Source organism: Pseudorca crassidens, chromosome 6 (genome assembly GCF_039906515.1).
Source record: "Pseudorca crassidens isolate mPseCra1 chromosome 6, mPseCra1.hap1, whole genome shotgun sequence".
Lineage (NCBI taxonomy): Eukaryota > Metazoa > Chordata > Mammalia > Artiodactyla > Delphinidae > Pseudorca > Pseudorca crassidens.
The window spans coordinates 66,505,547-66,523,122 of record NC_090301.1 but is presented as its reverse complement, the minus strand read 5'-3'; the positions used below and the strand labels follow the sequence as shown (position 1 = coordinate 66,523,122).

Below are 17,576 nucleotides of genomic sequence, written 5' to 3'. Positions count from 1 at the left end.
GAGTAAGAGTAGTAAATAACAATAAAAACAAATTGTTGTTGTTGCAGATTATACATTATTTGATAAAATTGATGCTTCTACTTGGGGTTGGAAGTTCATATTAGTTTAACAGACTTGAGAAGACAATCCCATTAAATATTTTCACAATATATTCATAAAAAATGTCAAGTAAATAGACTTTCTCCTTTAATTAAACAGAAAATAAATACTTTGAATTTAATATTTTGCCTCAAACTAACATAATTATCTATTAAATAGGTAATGGGTCATTAAATTGCTATATTTTCTTTATCAAAACAGAATTTTAAAGTAAGCTTTTAGAATTATTAAATATATCAAACAATTATTCTTTTGAAAGACCTTTTTAAGAATACTGTCTAAAGCTGTGATCCTTACTAATGTGTGTGACCCATTCTTTCCTCTCTCTGTCTCCACATCAGCATTGATCTTCCACACACTGAGAATGTAGTATGCCCTTCTTTTTAATATAGATTTAGAGCCAAATCTAGTTCTGTTATTCATAATTACTCATATATTTTTCAGAATTTTAGCTTAATATATTAAAAAGGCACTAGTAATTTAATGGGTGAAACCTATTATAATTATTATATGCCCATTTGTATATCTAGTATGCCAATGGGATAAGATACAAAATGTAATTGAAGTTTTCTAAAGAATTCATATTAGATATGACTTATAAATGATTTATAAAATTGCAGTACTAATATAATATTCCTCCAAACTTGAAGAAATGGGGACTTAATGAATGAACAAGGAACTAATTGTTGCTGCCCATTCCAGTGTATCAAAATCAACAAATATTTGTGTCAGCTGTTCATTGGAGGAATGTAATGGTTTCTGTGTATGTGGAAGATGGAGGAAAAAATCTTTTTTTAGGGTCCCTGTCGAAGTGGAGCATAGGTTTTGATTCCTCCAACTCATTCATATGCCTCCCCAACCCATCACTACCTCCATGCCTGGACAACAGATTGAAGCTTGAAAGAGATGTTTCCTTGTGCTTCTAAAACTTAAAAAGGCAAGTTTTTACTCTAATTGCTTAAGGATAATATAAGGATAAATCCTCACTGATGAGGTATCAAGTGGTGAAATATCACTCTTCAGATGAGAACCAGAATCAAAAAGAAATAAGGACAATATTAGTTTTTGTAATCAATGTGATAATAGTGTATTCCATATATTATCTACTTAGGTCTATTATACAATTTTGATCTTGGGTAACTGACTTTCGTAATTCTATGGGAATAAATAATAGTTTCATAAAGTATATAATCATAGGAAGCTGACTATCCCATGACCTTCTTCTTACCCTCCATTGTGTTAGTCAGGATGCTGGCTATGCTCATGGCTCTTTGTCTTCCGGAGGAATCCTCTAGCATCTCCATTGAAATCTGGTAAGAACTTAGCCTTCTCTTTCTGACTTCTGTTTCAGTGGTGGTACCCTGCAAACCAAACACTGCTGGCTCAAACCACCCTTTTCAATGAATAATACAACACAACATAGCATTTCTCTGGAAAGGCATGCTACGTGCAGTTTTCCCAAGTAACAATTTTCAAGTAATAGTAAAATACTAAATTTATTATTAAGTTATAAATACTTAAAAAAATCACAGGTGGTACCCTAAAGGGTTAAAACAAGAATTTACTAGTTGGATGTAATTATATAAGGCAATTATGTTGCAGAAATATTTTAGTTTACCTGTTGGAATTTTCAGGGAAAATTTTCATAAGCATGCCAAAGTCATATATTATTCCATTTCATTCAAATGCAAGGAATTTTAACTTATCTCAATGATTAATAATCAGATCAATCTTCCCCCAAAACAAATAATAGTATTATATAGTCTTAAGGCTGAATTATTATCTTTGAGGCTTTATTGAAAATATTGACATATATGGGCCAATTTTTTTCCATGCACAAACACAGATGTACAATGAAATGTGTGTGCTTTCCTGAGATTTCTTTAGTTATTTCTATATGCCATCCTATAAGAAATCAAAACACTTTAGAGTCATTTAATAGACATCAAAACATTTTAGAGTCACTGTAATATTGACACTTGTATGAAAAGTGCCCATTATCAATATATTGGTCATTACAATATTGAATTTTAAGTATATGAAATTTCCAGAATATGAATAGATTATTATACAATTCTGGGTCGACAAACATCTATAATAGCAATTTGGTTGTCAAAGTGCCCATTATTTTGTGCTGGTAGGTCGACTGAATTTGCAGATACGAGTTTCATCCCAGTCTCTAAAAACTGGGCTCTTTTAACCTAAAGCATTTGGAAGTTAATGGTCCCACACAATTTAGTTGGTTCTAAAGATCCTATTGTTTTCCATTCAATAAATCATATATTATTTTTAAGGACTTTCAGTTTGGGGAAGCAGGTTGGTATAACAGGCTAAAATGCCCAGGCCTTGGTAATTTAAAATTGGTATATAATGTCAGTAGAGCTAATTTATTATCTATTATCACCTCTGGTGGAAGTTGTCCAGTAGGTGAGGTTAGAGCTGATGGTCCACCCACCAAGGAAACCACACCATTGCAATCCACAGTGCTGTGCATCTTCCCATTTGCTGGAAGCCCTGGCACCATCCTGGATGACATACTGGCCTGACTAACGTTACTGTTGCGTCGCTCTCCGTGTCTGTGTGGCACAAACAGTGAGTCTCTTCTGCTCTCGCTGTCTTCAAATGTACTGTGTTCATCATCAGCAAAGTCATTTTCAGAACCAATATCCTTTGCCCGACCTCTGAAGCTGAAAATACTCGTTTTGCTATTGCGTCGTGGGGAAAACAGGGAGCCACGGATACTTAATAGAGACTGAGGAGAGAGCAAGGAAGAAAAGAATTGGGATGGGGGACACAACTATTTAATAAAAGTCTTAATATTACAGAATCTATTTGCTTTTGGGTTAGAATAGTCTTGCTCTTAAACACAGGTAATCAAGTTTACAGAGAACTCATATGTTTTGATATTTTTATTAAAGACCACAATGCAAATTTAAGTATAAAAGAGTAGTTTTTCTGATTAAGAATTCTGATATGCAATCTACTAAGTGCGTGACCACTTCATTTAATCTTCACTCTAGTACTGTGAGGTGGATTTTGTTGCTGTAATATTCTAGGAGCAGAACCTGATGCTGGAGAGGACAAATGATTCTTTTTGGTAGGTGGCTTTCACTCCTAAATGCTATGGTCTGAAAGGGCACACAACTTGGAAAACAAGTTATGGTTCAGTGAGACTGTTGGCTTAAATTTAAAATATTTGTACCAAATATGTTACTTTTGGATAATGATTTAAAAATGAAACCATTATCTCTCCATTCTCTTATTTTGAGTTCTAAAAGGAAATTACTCTTTTTTTTCTGGACTTGCTTGTCTCTATCCACATGGGCATAAAAGTCACAAAACTTAACCTATGATGCTATCTTCTAAATTTGCTAACAGTTTCCCAAATGGCTACTAATGATTCACCTGTTTTGAGGGAATATATGTCATAGCAAACACAACAGAGAGAATGCCTAAATTGCTGTATAAATTACTATTCTTACTTAAAATTTAACACTGCCTTAAAAAAGTAAGACATTTACACATGACTTTACCAATAAGGGTGATGTAGAAGACAGCTTATCCTTCTAATCTCAATTTAACTTTATTAAAAGGAACTGGATGATTCAGAAACTTTTAAAATTATATTTGTTTGTGAATAAATCAAGCAAACAGTTTCTGGTACTTGAAAATGAGGATTTAGCATGAAGCCCCTTCTTCCAGTTTTTCAATGGACTTTAAATCAGCAGCATCAAATAATTCTGTGTTTATTTTAGCCTTGGTGAGTTTTCAAAAACATCTCTATTCTCTTGCAGAATCTTTGTTTACTACCTTCCTCATTAACAATGACATTTCCAATATTCCCCTCTCACCCCCAGCAGTTTCTCATGGCCTGTTCTATCTCTCTGCATAGCCAGGGTAACGTATATACATACATACACATACATACGCATACATATCCATATGCCAGCAGGAAACATGCCTGGACTTTCCCTTTCTTCCTCCAAGCTTCGGTGTAAAACCAAAGAAAATAATTCTAGTGGAAAAAAACGTAAGAAAGGCAGACTCCCTCAAATTTATTTTTGGTCCCTCTGCCTAATTAGGTCATGCTGATTTTCTTAGGCCCCATTTTTAGTTTTATTTTTATGGCTTTTCCCTGCCTGCAAAGCACTAGAATAATCTTTTTGCCGTCTGTCTCAGTGATGTTCTGGAAAGATACTATTCATTGAGAAATGTGCTATTGCTTTGGATTTGGTTAGAAACATTCACAGGAATTATTGACTGCCCAGCTTATCTAGCCTGAGACTGTGTGTATGTGATACTCAGTTCATGCAGAAGGTTTGTTTACCCAATGTCAGTCGGTAGTTAGACTAATTTTCCAGTCATCAAAGTGATCAAGAAATTAGACATTGTGAAGACATTAATTCAGCTCTCAGTAATAAGGAATGGTAATGTTTTTAATCTCTTCAGACTCAATTTAAATTATCAATATGATATTTGTATGTTCAGACTCATATTTGAAACCTTAGTGTATTTTTAGGTCCCAGCTTTCTGGAATTGGGATTCAGTAAACAGGGGGTAGGACTCTGGAATCTGAGTATTCAACATACATTCTAGGTGATTCTAATGCAGGTGGACCTCACCCTACACTAAGAGGAATACCAACATTGTCTTACACTAATTCCTAGGATGGCTCAATACAATCAATCATCTTAATATACCTGTGTTAGAATACTGTCTTTGGAAACTGAAAATCTGTATACACAGTATTGGTTGGGAGTATGTGGTATGTGTGTACATCCATAACGTATCTGGTACATGCCTTTAATTTGCATGTTTTTATGTCAGGCTGTTTTCAAAGGCGTTCCAGATCCTTGGGTTTATTTGAAACTTCTATGCACTCTTTGGAAAGTATAATAATGGGTGTGAGCACAGCTTTCAAGGCAACAGAAACTGAGAAAAGAAGATAGCAAAAATAGTATTGAGGGAAAATAAACCAAAAATAACACACTAGAAGATGCAGCAGAGTGGAGGGAATACCCACAGCTGTGGCAGCTCTTTCTCTACGGAAAACAAGCTTTTATGTTTTAAGGACCTAAAGGCCATCTTTCTTTGCCTCAGGCATGCCAAAATATAAATTCCAGGCATCTTTTTCTTTTGCCTTGTTCCAAGAAGGTAAATCTGAACTCTTTTTCTTAATTTTCAGTAACAAAAGGGAAAATAGAAGAATTTAGGTGTGTAAGACACAATCCTGCATGTAGGGACTGAACCTGAAGTGGAATGGGATGTCAAAATGGAAGATGCAGGGAATTTGAAGATGTTCTAGTAGAAGCATGTAAAGTGAGTATTTGTTGGAAATACTCACTTAATAGCATTTCAAGTTAAATATATGTAGCTTATCAATGTTTTCAATAAGTCAACAACTACACTTGGTTCTAGCTATAAAGCTTCTGGTTTAAAATAGTCTCCTCATGTCCAGACAACATAGATAAATCTTTGGGGGGATTCACTTTCCATTGTATGCCTTTAAGTACTTTTTCATGCTGTCTAGGAACATGTATTATCTATTTAAGAATAAAATAATATAATAAATATAAAATAACATGTAAAGTTTATGTTAGTAGAGGACAGGGTACCCATTATTTATGGCTTCTTGGCCTTAACATTGTTAGAAGATATGTTTGTGTTGAACATTATGCCATGTCCATCTTATGCTTCCTATCCCCACTACCTCCACTGATTCTCTTACCTTTTAGAGAGTTTGTTTATACAACCAGACACTGTAAAGTGCTTCTGGTATATTTTTGCTTGTGAGTTGTGGTGATGCTCTCTGCCTGTCTTTACTGGGATATGTAACTATCAATGCTAATAGGCGATTTCTTTTTCTTTTGCAACATCTACTATCTATCTATTTCATCTACCTATCTATCTATCTATCTGTCTATCATCCTATCATCTCTTTCTCTCTCTCCCTATCTACCTACCTACCTCTACGTATGTCACTATCTGTCTATTTACAAATATGAAATGAACTACATATAACGTAGGTATATGCCAATTCTGTTTTTAGTATTTAAACTCTGGCTTTCAGCTAACTTCCCTGTGCTGTTCCCTCTCTGTGGTTCACTCAACAGAGGCCTTACAGCTGCTTCTTGAACATTCTGGGCATATTACCACATCAGGGCCTTACACTTGCTCTTCAGTGAGCCTGAAATGCTCTTTGATGAGATAGCCTCTCCCCTTGCCTCCTCGAAATCTTTGCTGAGATTTCTTCTTTACAGTGAGGGCTTCCCAACCCACCCTATTTAAATTCTTTTTTTTTTTTTTTTTTTGGTACCACCGGTTAGTGTTCCTAATCCCCTTTTCCTGCTTTATTTTTTTTTCCATAGCACTTATCACTTTCTGACATAGTCTATAACTTACTTATCTTGTTTATTGTCTATCTCTTCCTTTAGTATAAAGTTCCATGAGGTCAGTGAATTATATTGTTTTGTTCATTGAGATTTTTTTCTAGAACTCTTTCTTCCACATAGTAGGTGATCAATGTGGATTGGCTGAGTGAACTGATCCACAAGCTTTTGGCTGAGTGAACTGATCCACAAGCTTTTATTTGAGCATTATATGATGAAACAATGATGGAAATAGTGCTATTTTCAAAACACCTAAATATGTTCATGTAATTATTACTACTATGTGTATACATTTGTGATAACTGAAACTACTCAAAAAATTTTAGTTTTCCTAATTTGTAATTCAATGACCCATTTTAACTTAATAAGAGCTCTACTATTTGTCACATAGGGTTTCTATATATTGCTTAATATATAGAACTCTTTAAGCACCCACAGCTCTTTAAGGTAGACATTATTACCCCATTTTACAGAAATTTTACAAAGTACAAGTGACTCAAGGTCACAGAACTAATTTGGAGTGGAGATATGAACATAAGCCTTAAGTCATTATGCTATAATATCAAATATTCCTAATCTTAATGACTCCTAATGGTCTTAATAATGCTAAAATATCAGGAGTGAAGTTTAAGCCAAAAAATCTAATCTGAGAAATTAACTTGGCCTATTGAGCCTCAAGTTAATCCCAAATGTATTATACTCATGTAATACCATACTTTATATTTGTACTATGCAAGGTAATAGTTGGATCTCTTGATACTGGCATTATCTGTAGGGAAATGGTTTTTGTCTTATATATTTTTGTGTGTGCATATATATTTTGTCCTAATATGAAAATTCAAGTTATAAGTTTTAATATAGAGTTTATTTCTTTTTAAAATTCTTACATATTCAATATAAACTATAAAATAAACACCCATTGTTAACTAGCATATGCATTTTCCTCAGCCAAGAGCTAAACACTATACTGAATTTTGTGCTTATCACTCCATTTTTTCAAAAATATTTGTTTTTTATAAGACCCCTTGGATGATGTACAGTTTTTTGATTTAACTTAATTATATAACGTGTCTCTCAAAGCATTATCTTTAGGACATAATTCTGACACAGATTAATATAATTACAAGAGTTAATAATTCATAGCCCATGAAATTCTAATGGAACCAGATAGGGTTCAAAGCCATAATTGTACTTATCACAGATTTCATAACTATTTACTCTTCATTATGCAACTGATAAAACTTATAAACAAAGAGTTGAAACTATTTTCCCTCTTTGACTTGAAAATATGCTGAAGAATTGGGTACTTGGCATTAAATCAGAGCAAAAACAGACTGTCTTTAATTTAGTTCTCTTCGAGAGCATTTAGGTCATAACTTCATTCTAATGTATCAAGGCATGACACCATATCAGCACAATGGAAGCTCATGAGAGTACAGTTCTCATATCAAAAGATGAAAGCAGGGCTTCCCTGGTGGCACAGTGGTTGGGAGTCTGCCTGCCAATGCAGGGGACACAGGTTCGAGCCCTGGTCCAGGAAGATCCCACATGCTGCGGAGCAACTAAGCCCGTGCACCACAACCACTGAACCCGCATACCACAACTACTGAAGCCCACGTGCCTAGAGCCCGAGCTCTGCAACAAGAGAAGCCACTGCAGTGATAAGCCCACGTGCCATAATGAAGAGTAGCCCTCACTCGCTGCAACAAGGGAAAGCCCACGTGCGGCAATAAAGACCCAATGCAAACAAAAATAAATAAATAAAATAAATAAATTTATTTTAAAAAAAGATAAAAGCAAAAATCCAGAGACATTTCTTTTCAAAATTCATACATATCTTGCATCACAACCTCAGATAATAAAGGCAGAAACCCATATGCAAAAAAAGTAGGTTCATCTGAGGTCTCAAAATGGAAAAGGTAAACAAGGGATTACAAAACTGTCTCACTGAAGAAAAAAATCTGATAGATAGTTTTCACTCCCCCACTTCCTCAAAAAGCTGATTAAGAAAATGGTCTCAAAATAGTGCAATGCTTAAAACTGATTACCTTAAAATAAAAGTTATTAATGATTTAATAAAAGTCCCTTTTAAAGACACTTTAGGGTATAAATTTAAATAATCGTATTAAATGTTAGTTCCCCGTCCCTCATTTAAATCAGGTATTACAAAAAATATACCAAAGTACAACAATGACAAAACAAACTGGAGCACTTAGTAGAAAACCATACCTGATGAGGGGAGTAGAATTTCTTGTCACTAGTCAGTCGATTTCCATCCATGGAGAAAAGGAATCTTCTTTTGACACTGTCCTCAGATACAGATTTGGGAAACCTGTTTCCCGCTCCTTTGTTTCCTTCAAGATGCTCCCTCTGTCTTCTTTTCTTTCTTCGGTTCCTCCACTCCTTAGCACTTTTAGAGCTTAATTTTGATGCTTCTGAAGAGCTTTCCAAGAGCTCTCCTAACCCACCTATTCCACTGAAATCTCTTGAAGCAGCTGCTGCTGCTGCAACTGCCTGTTTAAACAAAACCAGGCATTATTTAGAACATACAACTTTGGAACAGTTGAATGTGATACAAATGTTGCTATTTAAGACTATTAACTATATGTGAAAATGATGTCTTCTGGTCATTTCATTGTGTTTTACTACAAGAGAGTTTACTTAATAATGACAATTTTAAATAGTATAAAGCAATATGTTAGCTTATGCATTAAGACTAGAAAAGTCTGGTTTGGCACATCTTCTGAAGGGTCTTTTTTTTAAAAACTCTGTTGAGATTAGCTTCATTTCAGGGAACAACTGCTCTCTTAAAAATATCTTCTACACTTTAAAAGCAAATGTTCTCTAAGTGGTGGTTCTTGGTCTGATTACTATTCCAATTCCATCCATAGGTTTATTCCTCCCACTTGTGATTGTGAACAACCTAGTGGTATTTTTTCCTTCTAAATCTAGGACAAAAGTCTTTTTCTTTTCTTTTTTTGTGAACTCAAAGCATTTAAAGTGTCTACTCTTTTACCTCTAGATGGGAGTAGTGGGAATGTATTGGCTAGTTGATCCTCTTCCTTTATTTGAATCACATTCAGTGTTATTGTTCCCATTCCTGGGGTCATATTAATCTCACAGTTTAACATGATTAATTTATTAGATAGCACTTTTAGCTTTAAATTTTAAATGTTTATATATTATTTATTATTATTATAAATAGTAACAAATGATTAACATATAAGTCAGTAAGTACCTGAAATAATCATTCAAGGGATTATGAATACTTCTTGAAATACTTTCTTTTCATATTTCATCACTAAATATACTTAAGCATTTTGAATTTCTGTACCTACTAAAGAAACACAGCAGGTCGGAGGTGAAACATGGCATGCCAGATGTTTTGTATTTTTATTTATATGAATAGTAGTTTTAGATGGGAATTGATCTAACCAAACTGGAGAAGATATGAAACTCAAAGCTGAGTTCTCATTAAGTATATTCCTGTTTATAAACATAAATGATTAAATTATGAGAATATTGGTTCAACTCTTTACATATGTCATTACTGAATACAAACAAATCTAATATAGCTACCATTTTGTTCTATCTTCTCCACTTAGACTCTAAGCTAGTTAGGAATTCTGTCATTTGTGTGTGTGTGTGTGTGTGTGTGTGTGTGCGCGCGCGCGCGCGCGCACATTGCCTCTTCTGTCTCCTGACGTAAAAAAAGACTCAGTAAATATTTGGTGAATTAAGGCGAAAAAAGGCATCGTGCTGTCAGTTGTCTTAGACACTGAGTGAGGGTGGGGGAAGAACAAGACATACTTAGACTTGACTTTTTAAGATCTCATAAAAACTATGTGTCAGAATGGTCTGTATAATAGAAACATATTTTAGAAAAGAAGATAAAACTCATATTCAATGCTTTGACAACATGTTGTGCTTTATGTTTCCTCCTCCTTGAGAAGCAAACCTTCCTAAGTAGCTTCCATTTCTGAATCTCATCTCAACTAAAGATTTTAAAAAAGGTTTAAAACTAAAGGTGCTGTGATACAAATTCTCTGAGATTAACATGACCCCAGGGATGGGAACTATAGCATTACATATAGTACTAAATATGTGTGTTAGGCTAAGCAACACATAAAATGTTTATATTGAATACTATATTCATCATGGAAACCCAGATCTAAGACTCGATATAGGACAATGCCTAACATTTAAATGAAACTTTAATTCAGAACTTATAGAATTGCATATAATCAGATAACCAGATTATTTTATTGAATTCTTGATCATCAGTATCACTTTTAATATCATCAGTAATGAAAGATGAGAAATATTAAGGGCCCTTTATAAATATGAATGTTTAATATAAATGTGTAAAATAAAGTGGATAAATGAAGTACTAATCTGTAGCAAGTTAAATATAGTTGCATAGTGCTTGATACATAGGAGATACATAATATACACCACTCCTTGAAAGAATGAATATATATATATATATTTCTTTTTATCCGAATAAAGTCAGTTCTCCCTTCCATTTTGTATAGGCAGAAACACACAACACATAGTGCTAATAATTTATTGGCTTGTTTGTCATCAGGAACAAAGGACGTGGAAGTGGTGGTAATATTCCCTTGCCATAATTCTGAAACTCAGTTCATTTAAATCACTTCTGGAATTTGTTTTGCATAAGACATGATTTCCCTACCTATCATGGGTAACAGTTGGAGTAACTCAAAACCAAACAGATTTGCAAGGCAACAACGGTAACCTCCCAACACAACACATTTTCTGTGTCACTCGTTAACTCAAATTTGTCACTTGTTCCACTTCCAGGGATTTGCCAATTCCCTTTCAAAGGCAGATGTTTCCTGTCACCTCCCATGTCTGTGTACCTGTTTATACCCAGCTCTGTGACATGGCCAGTGTCCTGTTTACTTAGACTAATAGGGTTACTTTCACAACTGCCTTGCTGAATTCCTCTTGTAACAAATAACAAGTATGTGCTAATATTTCCACAGGGAATAACATTTGCTTTTTCTTATATCATTTCTGTGTGATTCAAAATAGGCTCTATAACTTACTGTATCTGTGTGTCCTTAAAAAATAAAACCACATGACTATGTGTGATTATACTTCACTGTAAACATAAGATCCAGTTTTAAAATCCCATTTTAAAACTACAAGACATTAACTATACTTATTACAATTCTACCCCTAATTATATTGGATCTCTTAAATGCCACTATTTCTAATTTTGCCCCAAAGCTTACTCCTAAATTTTTCCTATCAGACCAATATATACTGCTATGGAATATGCTATGTTGGGCACTATTAGACGTTTAAAGATCACAAATTAAATGCCGAACACAAATATGACGGTATAGGACAAAGCATTTCTTTCTTTGTTGGCTTTTCTCTCTCTGTCTTTTAAAGTTGTACTTGGTTTGTGAATCCACTGAGCTGAATACGAAAATTTTTTTTCATGTCTAAACAATGACTAGCACTAGGAGGTCCTTCAACAGTTATTAAATAAAAATGGAAATGATGCTAGGCTTCATGAAGTCATTAGCTAGATAGTAGCTTTTGAAGAGTCAGAGGTGGTCAGCAAGACTCACATTACACTGGAGCACCAGTGATCTCATGGGTGGACTAAGTCCACCCCCCCCCACCTGCCTCCACTCCCTCCTCTCCTTGAACACTGGCTATTTATTGGTCATTGCCAACTGCATTGTCAATAAGGAAGTAAAATTAACTTAGTCCTGTGCCATCCCAGTCAATATTAAAACACTGGGATAAGATACCCTGGAATCAGTATAATTTTTTTTTGTGTATGAAGCTAAAGCTGAGTCAAATCATGATTTGATCACTGTAATCCAATAACTGACTTTTAAGTGAAAAGAACTGACATTTTTTTAGCTGACCTAATTAGGATAGAGATAATTAAGTTCTTTAAACTTCTGTTAGACATAGTGCACTTTTACTGCTAAATTTAAAAGATTATACTCTTTTAATTGATGCCATATTTTCCCTAAAGTGGCTGAATTTCAGAGTACATTCTTACCCCTGTACTGTATGTCTGTTTAGTATTTTCAAGCACATCGCTTTGTCTGTTCTTATAAATGATAATAGAATAATCCAATGCTTTAAAATACAACTGTGCATTATCTATGTATACATGTATATTATTTCCTATAACATTTATTTAAGCTTCAAAATGAAGAAATTCTTTGCCCTGCAAATAGCTATCTTATTTCATTACCTTACAAATGTGTTTTATTTGTAGTGATCTGGAATAAACTCTTAGATACTTGAAATATAGAAATTTATGGCAAGCATGATGTATACTTTATAAGATTTTCAAGAATCACCAAATTTGTTTATGGCTTTTCTCATAAAACTCAATAAACTATAACCATGATACTGCTCTGTACCCAATGGTAAGACGAAGATTCCAAGGATTTACTGACATTTGAATAATGCTTCAAATATTTGGAAACATCCATCTGAAAAAAATCACTATGCACAAAAGTTATTTGGACTTCTGCTTCTGATCAAGATATAGTAACAGCTCAGATTTGCTCTTCCTCTGAAACAACCACTAAAACAGACTAAATACATGTAACAATGGTTTTGAAGACACTATATGAATGGGCCATTGGGTAGAATTTTCAGAAGGATTTTCACTTAGTAGTAGGGAATAATTAGCCTTAGATAAAATTCTAAGTTCTACCTAACAAATCTTCAAAGGTTTGAAGATGGAAAAGATCAAACTGTTTATAAATAATTTAACTATGCTCCCAAACAAGGATTGAGAATTTTTATAGGAATACAACAATATCCAGCACCCCAAAAGGTAAAGTTTCAGACGTCTGGAATTTAATTGAAGATTGTCAGAAATGCAAAAAAAAATCAGGAATATGTAACCAAAAATGAAGAATAAATTACGAAAATTGACCAAGATCTGACACAGATGTTAGAATTAGCAGACAAGGACTTTAGGACTCTAAACAGTTATTATAACTGTATTGTGTATGTTCAAAATGTTAGCTGTGTGGGAGATATAAAAGAGATGCAGATCAAGCTTTTAGAGATGAAAACTATAATGTCTGAGATGAAAAATACAGTGGATGGGATTAATGGCAAATCCAGTGTTGCAGGAGAAAAGATGATAAATTTGAAGACATAACAATAGAAACTATCCATACTGAATTGACAAGCTGATTCTAAAACTCATATGAAGCTATACATTTTTAAAATATATTTGACCTGGAATAGTCAAAACAGTCTTGAAAAAGACTATCTGATTTCAAGACTGTAGCTATTAAATAGCTACAGTGATTAAGAGAGTACAGTTTTGGTACAAAGAGAAGCAAACAAATCAATTGAATAGGATAGAATCCAGAAATAGACTCACTCACATATGGACAATTGATTTTTGACAAAGGTTCAGTGGCTGTTTAGTGGAGCAAAGATATTTTGTTCAACAAGTGGTGCTGGAATAATTAGATATCCATATGCAAAAAAAGCCTCAACACATAAATCACACCACCTTACACAAAAATTAACTTAAAATGGGTCATTGACCTAAATACAAAACATAAAACTATAAAAATTTCAGAAGAAAAATTAGGAGAAAATGTTTGTGATTTTGATTTGGCAGAAATTTCTTAGATGCAACACCAAAAGCATGATCGAAGAAACAGAAAAAAAAGTTTGATAAACTGTGCTTTATCAAAGTTAAAAACTCTTACCTCGGAAAAGTACAGTTAGGAGAATGAAAGACAAATTACAGACTGGGAGAAAATATTTGCAAAGCATAGATATCATGAAGGACTAAAGGACTTATTTCATTTATATATTAAAACTACTCAAATTCAATAATAAGAAAACAAACAGCCCAGCTAAAAAATGGGCATAATATTTGAATATCCACTTTACAATAGAAGCCATACAGATAGAAAATAAAAACATGAAAAGATGCTCAGATTCCTTAATAATTAAGAAAATGCAAAATAAGACATCAGTGAAATACCTAGTAGAATGGTTAATAAGACTGATCATACCAAATGTTGGTGAAGACGTAGAGGATCTATAATTCTCACTGAAGTGAATCAGATTTTGCTTTGTCTTCCCATGACTTTCACCTTCAATTTATGTTTTTTTCTTTAAATCAAGTACTGTTGTTCTCTCTCTTTTCCTCAAGACATGAATGCCCCATTCACTATGGCCCTAGCCCAAACGTCCTTTAATATTAATGAGAATTTAAAGTTGGAATCTAATAGCAGATGCCTTCCTGATATCCTATTGTGCTATAGAAATTCCAAAGAATGGTTAATGTTAGGTATGCATAAAGTTTTCTTGTTCACATTTGAGATCAATCAACTATAGAATAAAACTTCAAATGTTGTAATTAGGGGTAAAACAGGAATAGTTGGAAATATCCATTATGTATATTTTCTACATTAAACTGAAAATCAAAATCCCCCCTGAGTTTTCATGTGACAATTGCATAGTTAACCTTATTCTGAATACGTTTTCTACCCTGAGCTAATTTCCTTATCTATAATATCTAAAAAGCTACTCTGACTCTAACTTAGGAAACAATTTTATGTTTGAATAGCTTTCTCTTTTCTAATGACAATGCCTGTATGCCAAATGAAAAGCCAGTTCCAGTTTGACCTCTATGGTACAACAGTATTCCTACTTAAAACTAAATAATAATAACAATGATAATAATAATAATAAAGCAGCTTTGCTTATTATCACTTAGTACCTGAGCTTCTTCCTGTTGCTTTTTAATCTGTTCGAGCATTTGCTGAAATTCAGCCTCTTTCTGTTCTGCCTCTTCTAAGGTGGCCTGATTCTGTTCTTCATAGGCCATGGCTACCACAGCCAGGATCAAATTCACCAAATAAAAAGAGCCCAAGAAAATCACCAGGACAAAAAATATCATGTATGTTTTTCCAGCAGCACGTAACGTCTAGGGAAAAAAAAAGAGATAAATTTCAACAATATTTTATAAAATGTCCCCAAATAAAGATCGGATGAGCATCATTAGACAGAAGACAAATGCTTTTTAGCATTCAATGTATTTTGACCAAGATTTTATTTGGTGTTCAAATGCACACACACACACACACACACACAGAGACACAAATAATAGTTAAATTATTTGAGGCTTGATTGTAGTGTCATTTGATGTAAGCATACACATTTCAAATTAGTATATACTGGATATGTATTTGAGCACTACTAAAATGCTTTTCTTAGAGTCTATAATGTGGGGCAATATTACAAGTAAGGACACTATTTTTAATTCCTTTCAATGGAGTTACTACTCTCCACATCATCTAGAGATAACATCTTTCTTCCCTCCTCTTCTAGCTCCAATTAACCTTAGGTTTAATTTGAAATTTTTATATAATTGAATTTCAAAATCTTTTCACATGTTCTTGTTAAATCCACAACTATATTATAAACTCAAAGTCATGAACATTCTCTGCATCCTCCATAGCGCCTAGCAGAATGCTTGTCATCAAAGAATCTCAATATACATGTACTGAGTGAATGAACAATTGGGATCCTAGGCACACTTGCTTTATGCTGTACCCTTCTCTGTATTCTAGAGTATTATAAACAAATATCTATACTAGTCATTTCATATATGTTCATAAATTTAACTTTCATGCATGTTAGTTTGAACCTTTCTGCTGTGCTCTGAATGTGTGTGTCCCCCACCCCCCGCCCAAATTCGTATGTTGAAATCCTAATGCCCATTGTGTTGCTATTAGAAGGTGTGGCCTCTGGGAGGTGTTTAGGTCATGAGAGTGGAGCCCACATGAATGGGCTAATAAAAAGAGTGCCTAATAAAAAGGGACTCCAGAGAAATCCCTAACCCCTTCCTCTGGGTGATGACACAGCAAGAAGATGTCAGCTTATGAACCAGGAAGAGGGCTCTTGTCAGAATGCGATCATGCTGATGTCTTGATCTTGGACTCCCCAGCCTCCAGAACTGTGAGAAATGTATTTCTGTTATGGCATTTTGTTATAGCAACCCAAAGGGACTAATACACTTACCAGCTGGTAAAGGTTCTCCCAGTAGTCTTGAGTCATGAGTCGAAATAGAGACAAGAAAGCCCAGCTAAAAGTGTCGAAGCTTGTGTAGCCATAGTTGGGGTTTCGACCAGCCTTCACACAGATGTATCCTTCCGGACACTGGCTGCAAGAGAGAGAAATGGAGCTGGGGTCAGCAGAGCAATTATAGCTATTTCAATCCATATTAATTTATAGGAATTGTCAAAACCCAGAGTTGCTGTCTGTGATGAATTTGCTTGCCTTCATTTCCAGAACACTTTAGATAATTGTTCACAGTGAAACTGTTATCAGATGAAATTTAATAGGAAAATCAATAGAAAACTTAGGTGTGAGGAATCATTTATAGACATTTAGAATGGCAGAGAGGCAGCAACCACACATTTTTTTGCCTCTGACACCTTTCTTTTCAAAGTGGCAAGAATCAGTGATTAAAAATGAAAAGTCAGAAAACAACCAAAAGGTAGGGAACAACTTAATGAGTTACTTCATTAGTCACTTCTATAAAAATTCCTAAAATAAAACTTACATTTTAGAATAATTATAGATATGCAGAAAAATTGCAAAGAGAGTACAGAGACTTCCCATTTATCCCATGCCTAGTTTCCCATATAATTAACATCTTATGTTGGTATAGTACATTTCAATCAATATTGCTATATTATTATTGCGCTTCCCTGGTGGCGCAGTGGTGGCGAGTCTGCCTGCCGATGCAGGGGACACGGGTTCGTGCCCCGGTCCGGGAAGATCCCACATGCCGCAGAGCGGCTGGGCCCATGAGCCATGGCCGCTGAGCCTGCGCGTCCGGAGCCTGTGCTCCGCAACGGGAGAGGCCACAACAGTGAGAGGCCCACGTATTACCAAAAAAAAAAAAAATTGATATATCATTATTAACCAAAGTCCATAATTTAGTCATATTTTCTCCGTTTTTCCCTAATATCCTTTTTACGTTCCAGGATCCCATCCAGGATGCACATTACATTTAGTCATCATGTCTCATTAGGC

At 34.4% G+C, this 17,576-nt stretch overlaps 1 protein-coding gene across 6 annotated transcripts in view; it reads right to left on the bottom strand.

Annotated features, from left to right (window-relative positions):
* The window catches only part of SCN3A (sodium voltage-gated channel alpha subunit 3), a 111,145-nt gene that overhangs the window by 47,710 nt on the left and 45,859 nt on the right, over positions 1–17,576 (bottom strand). For 3 of the 6 annotated variants that reach the window (XM_067741696.1, XM_067741692.1, XM_067741691.1), the window contains 5 exons: positions 16,557–16,698; positions 15,253–15,459; positions 8,718–9,002; positions 2,504–2,851; positions 1,328–1,460 (listed from right to left, as the gene is read on the bottom strand). In XM_067741696.1, the coding sequence (XP_067597797.1) occupies positions 1,328–1,460; positions 2,504–2,851; positions 8,718–9,002; positions 15,253–15,459; positions 16,557–16,698 (1,115 nt within the window). Of the gene's footprint in view, positions 1–1,327; positions 1,461–2,503; positions 2,852–8,717; positions 9,003–15,252; positions 15,460–16,556; positions 16,699–17,576 lie in introns of those variants that run through there. The other 3 variants (XM_067741694.1, XM_067741693.1, XM_067741695.1) reach the window with 2 other exon arrangements.